This window comes from Adiantum capillus-veneris, chromosome 29, assembly GCF_014529385.1.
Source record: "Adiantum capillus-veneris isolate H3 chromosome 29, ASM1452938v2, whole genome shotgun sequence".
In the NCBI taxonomy this organism is placed as follows: domain Eukaryota; kingdom Viridiplantae; phylum Streptophyta; class Polypodiopsida; order Polypodiales; family Pteridaceae; genus Adiantum; species Adiantum capillus-veneris.
Window position 1 is genome coordinate 100,852,686 of NC_140959.1, and position 6,000 is coordinate 100,858,685.

At 45.0% G+C, this 6,000-nt stretch overlaps 1 protein-coding gene across 1 annotated transcript in view; it reads right to left on the bottom strand.

Moving 5' to 3' along the window:
* Nucleotides 1-3,421, bottom strand: part of LOC147419664 (uncharacterized) — a 44,670-nt gene extending 41,249 nt beyond the window's left edge. The window contains exon 1 of the mRNA XM_086506159.1: nt 1,920-3,421. Within this exon, the coding sequence (XP_086362285.1) occupies nt 1,920-2,987 (1,068 nt within the window). The 5' untranslated portion in view covers nt 2,988-3,421. The remainder of the gene's footprint in view (nt 1-1,919) is intronic.
* Nucleotides 3,422-6,000: the final 2,579 nt, after the last annotated feature.

Consider the following 6,000-nt stretch of genomic DNA (forward strand, 5'->3'; position numbering starts at 1 on the left):
AAAGCTCTACCTTCCATAAGAACAAAAGGAACCTTGAGAACAGTTCGGAGCACTCATCTTGAGCAAATCGCAAACATTCATTCCGTTGCACCTAACATATAGATACCACAAATCCTATTGGGAAAGACACTTGCAGATCTATTGGCACATCTTTTGCAACAAGGAGTTGTTTTCACACTCGGTTCAAGACCTTTCACACAATATCTTCACCCTGTATCGACGGAGTACAGCAGTTTATACACTGCTCGTGACGGCATCACAACATGGAGATTTCTTGGCGGTTGTGACACGCGAGACTACTGCTACACTCATGGAGTATCCTTCAGTGAACATCGCAGCAGACATCTTCATCATTTGCCTCACATCTTCGGCTTCACGTGGTTTGTTCAGCATCAGGTGGTGAGGAGGGTGTTAGATTTACACCACTCTGCTGCTTCACTTAGGTCTAGGGCATACATGTACTGCTAGTATGTCTCCGAGATGGCCACCCACTGCAATGTCCGGCCGCCCACTTCTGGGTCTATACCCACCTTGTCTGGGCGCCCTCATATATTTTCATATTTCATTTATTTCTTGTTGGGTCGTGGGTGACTTTTCCAGGCTTTGCCCTACCTCCCCTTGGGCACCTATTTATGGGGCCAAGGGGGTACCCACTTCCATCATCTGATCATTGTATTGGTTTCATGCTCTGGTAGTCATGGGGGACTGATCGCCCCCTCTTCCCTGCACCAGCGTTTGTGGTCTCTCTCTCTCTCTCTCTCTCTCTCTCTCTCTCTCTCTCTCTCTCTCTCTCTCTCTCTCTCTCTCAAATGTCCAGTCTCTCTACCTCAGTGATCTCTCTTCTCCACAGATGTGCCTTGTTCATGTGTTTGGCGTAGCAGGTGTTCTAGATCGGAGTCGAGGTACCCACCAGATCATGAACCGGTTCTTTTCTTCATTGCATCTTCCGCTGCCACCTTTGACACCTCCCTTATACTAAAGAAGATTGGCTAGTAAAGGAGAGGTGTGACTTTGGGAAATTATTGGGCCAATCCAATGGTTAGTGGCTCGAGCATGATACTGCATGGCGAAGGCAACACCTAGGTTTTGGTGGAGTTGTTAAAACCCCATGAGGTGATAACAGTATTAGGGCTACACTATAATTAAACTTTGAATATATTCATTTTTTAGCAAACATTACAATTTATCAATTGGTACAAATGTGCAAGTAAAAGCAAAGTGTAAGTTATGGACTTATGGTAGTCATCCCAAAGGCTTAAGACCATGCATAGTGTTTGCCACTGTTCACTAAATACAACATTCTGATTCCCCACTAACATCATCCATACCCAATAGTGGATGTAGGACTAGTTATCAACACATGCTCATATTGACCCAAAGGAAATGTCTCGGCAAATCCCACCATAAGAAGCTAGCAATGAAAAAAGCACAATCAAGCATGGGACACCATACCATAAGGCGTGTTAGAATGCTTTCTTAGTGTTTAGAACTTAATTTTTTGCAAATCAACAGAAAACTCTGTAAACTCCATTGGAATCCAGATTGCAAAAAAGTCTGAAGTTTTACTTCATCTAATAAGCTAGCCACAACAATTTAAAAACCTCTAAATTTCAATGTCTATCCCCTGTAGATGATAGTGTCAAAAATGTATTGTGCGGTAAGCCAAAATAGTGTCTAAAGAGAAACGGCACAAAAGGATTGATTATGTCCTACACATATAAACTATACACAAGCCCATGCATCCTATCTCTAGTATGCTCTCATAGATGAATACAATTTATTAATTCGTCCCATCCAAAAGTATCCTAGCATACTGGTATGTCAAAAGCATCAGGTCAAACTTATCATGTGCCTGCTAATATGTTAACATTGAATGCTAGCAGAAAATTAGATATGCTATGATCTTCTTCACAAAGTACCTTGTCTTTACAACCCGCACTACCACCGGTACTTCTAGTTTTCAACTCTGTTATCCAGCCTTTTGGGAGCCAATCAGGGGACTCGACCACTTCAACTTTGTAATGGTGAGGCCTTATTGTCAGCTCATCAGTTTGAACTGGAGACTCCACGTCAACTGCAGATTTCTCATCTAACTCAAGAGAGCCGAACTTCACAATTGCACCTACATCTGTGTTGCCACCACCTGTCTCATGATTATTTAGAGCCGTGTTTTTCAGGTGCTCATGGTTGTCTAGCTTCCCCTCAAATGAAATGGGCTCCTGTACGACCACCATGTCCTGATGTGACAGGTCTAGACTCTGTGCAGTTTTTGTACTTGCACGTGGTCTTTTTCGATTAGCACGAGCACTTGGAGGCTTGCGCTTTACCCCTCTACTTCCAGCCGTTACCTTTTTCACAAGCGGCTTTGCCATTATCTGTCTATTCTGAGCATAGGGAAGCAGTACTTCATTATCCCTGTCATCCAAATCTGCCATGACAGAATAATGATGGTCTGCATCAGGTCCAAAACCAAGCTGGTTCATGACTTGCATGTCCGAATGCATGGGTTGAGGCATCCCTTCTATGGGAGCTTTACCTTCTGTAAGGAGGCGGTAACGACTGCACCAACTGTCCACTGTCTTCCTCATGTCATTCAGGAAAAACCCAACAGCACGTTCCATTTCTGATTCAGGAAATCTTCGAAAACCAAGCGCTGTTACTTCATTAGAGTGGTCACCTCTTTTTTCTGGAAACCGCTCATTTACAGTGCATGATGGGGATGAAAATGACCAGCGTTGAGCTTGCTCAGGTTTACTTAATACATGATGGGCCATGGCGTCATGCGAAAGCCCTTTGTCTAACGTGGAATGGGTACCAAATGCAGATGTTACAACCGTTGTCCTCTGTTTGGAGGCCTGCATTGAGGCCAGAGAGTGGCCCTCACAAAGCTGTTCAACTGTCCTCTTTGTATTGTGCAAGAAACCACTCAAAACCTCCATTGTTTGCTTTCTTCTGGCCATATCCAAGTCTTCCGTAGCCATTTGCATACTAAGGAGGCTCGAGAACTAAACCAAGATGAGAGTTTGAACCCTAGATTGAATATAAAGAAGCGCTTTCAGGACACAGGGCAGCTCATCTGCAGAAACAACTCACTGCTCGACAAAGCCATGAGAATGCATTCTTTATTAACTTAAAGACCTCGTTCAGGATTTAGCTCAAAAAAGGGTTTGCAGCACTCTGCTACTTTCATGGCAATCCTTCGCCGATCTGCAGAAGAGGGCACACTGCGCTGCAGAGGAAGGTGAGAGGTAGCTTGGCACATGCATCGCCAGTTCTGAGCTCCCGTCTTCTTCAGTCTACTTCGATCTGTGCGAAAAACACACGCACACACGTGCTCGCACGCACATATTCGTGCGAGCGCACAGAATCGCACGGGAAATTTGAATTGAAATGAGGTTAGTAGGCTAATAAGTGAGTCTTAGTGAGCTGACTCTCCATTTCTGATAATTATTTGAGAAAGCTAATCAGAGCATCATACTTCATAGTTCTATCACTTCTGTGTGCCCCTGAGTGGCCCTCTCGACACTGCATGACATCTAAGGCTGTTTACACACCGGCTGCCTAACGTTGGGCAGGAGGTGTGTAATCTAACATGGACATTAGGCAATGCGAACAGATTGGCATCACAAGTTGTGGGGCGAAAAAATATTAGGAAACCAACACCCCCTGTGGTTGGACAGGGCTTGAACAACAGTCTCTACCGATGGAACAGGCCGAGCCTTAAAGATGAGAAAGCAGCGGGCCTGCCAAATGAACAAGAGTGTGAGGCTGCAGATGAGCTCCCAACACCACTCTCTATCATTGCACCACTCCTAGGGGATGAGCTCTGTGGTGGCAAGCTGTAGAGTAGGTCGACCCTCCTGGATCACTATCATCTTGTTGGTGGAAGGCAACTCAAGGTGGAGCATTGGACGTGTGAGAGTGGACCAAGTTGCAGCACCCCAAGTAATTTGTCGGGTTGTAGAGAGGGCTGGCATCAGTCGGAAAACCCAAAGCCAAACCTGTTGTGCCATGGGGCGCCAATGTCGTTGACTCTCCACAGGATGGCCACGGGCTGGAGCCTGGCACATGTTGCTGAGAAGCCTATGTGTACCAACCAACTCCCAATTGTTGTAGCCTTGTGCGCTACCAGCACTGAAACATAGTAACTCTCCTCAGTTGCGTGATGTCCCACAACCGCTCCCAAAAACCTGACAAGAACTTGCAGTGCGATAAGTGCTCAACCAATTGCTCGCTCTAACTTTTAGCCAAATTTTCAAGCTCTTGAAAGTACACATCAACTTATGGTGTTTGGTCTGCAATGGGGCACCAGCCCATCCCACACAAGGATGGCCTTGGTGTCTAAACAATCTAGTCTCTTCTTTAGATCTATAAAGCATGGCACGTGCTCCGTAGGCCGATTGGGTATGTTTACAAAGGCTTGAATCCAAAAACCTCCCATGTTTGTTACACATACTCTAATTTCTAACGAGTCCACTTGCACCATCCCCACTTTTATAAAGGGGTAAGTTTATATTAGCATTGCAAGCTTCAAAGCCACGTGGACAAGTTTGTTAAGTCTTCGTTGTTTTCTTGTACCCATCCAAGCCCTCATCCACCATGGTTCTCGTTGATGACCACATGGCATGCTCTTCAAAGGGGGAATTCTTTTGGCGAGAGTTTTTATCGGAATGTTTTTTTGAAATTGAACAAGCAAAGTCCCGGACGATTCCACTCTTACTTCCCTTCCTCATTTTCTAGCTCTCCCTTACCCCTCACACTCTACCTCTGTCCCTCTCCTTTTAACTATCCATCGCTCTCTCTCTTTCTCCTCCCTCTCATTCTCCCTTTCTCTTATTTTATCACCCTCTCCCCCTCACTACCTAGTATGCTCTGATATTCTTCACTCCAACATTTCCACTCCGTATCCCACTCGGTAGCTTCACCTATTCTCTCTCTCTCTCTCTCTCTCTCTCTCTCTCTCTCTCTCTCTCTCTCTCTCTCTCTCTCTCTCTCTCTCTCTCTCTCTCTCTCTCTCTCATCCTCTTTGGGGCCTCACCACATCCACGAGCTTGTGAATGAGGAAGGCCTCTTCCTAGTCGATGATGATATCATATGCATGCCATGTTGAAGCTACCAAGCCACCCTTCACTTCAAGGTCTATGATTTTTGCAAAGTTTTCCGTGCTCTTTTTCTAATATGTTGCCCATGTTGTTTGGGTGTTGTCATTGTTAATGACATCTTCAAAACAAAAGCACCGTTGGAATTGGCTCAATTGTCTGTCCAGCACACTTTTTACATAATGGAATGCTTGGTTTGAGGAATAATCTACAAAAACAAAACACATAAGCAATAGCATGTGACTTCCACATTGAGTGTAATGACAAAAGACGATGTGTACACATCACATAGGTCACAAATGTTGGAAATAGGGTTGCTCGGAAACACACACAGCTTGGAGGAGATGAAGGAAGCTCAAGGCACACAACAGGGAGTATGTATTGCTTAGTGTGCAATGGAAAGATGAGTTAGCCCTAGAGTGTTGGGCGTATATACAATGCACGGGGGGAAAAACCTCCTAGTGAGGGAAAAAATGCCACGGCGGTCCTAAGTGTGTTCACACACATCACTACCAAATATGTATGGTAACAAATCCCCCCTGAGAGTGATGTGATGAATGGGAGTTGGCACATATAGGGAAATGTCATGCGCTGAATGCATGATCAATCCACAAAGGGGAGTAAGTCCAAAGCTTTGCGAAAAACTTTGAACTTATCACGAGGCAATGCCTTTGTCAATAGATCAGCAAGGTTAACATGTGTTGGCACATAAGCCAAGTTGATCTCTCTTTATGAGGGTCTCTCTCTAGCACATAGTGGTAATGCACTCAATGTGCTTTGTGCGAGCATGAAAAATGAGGTTCCTCGCAACTGCTTATGCGCTTTAACTATCAGTGTAGATGATGTTGGTAGTGTCCTATCCAACACCCAAATCAGCCATAAGGCATCTGAGCCATATACA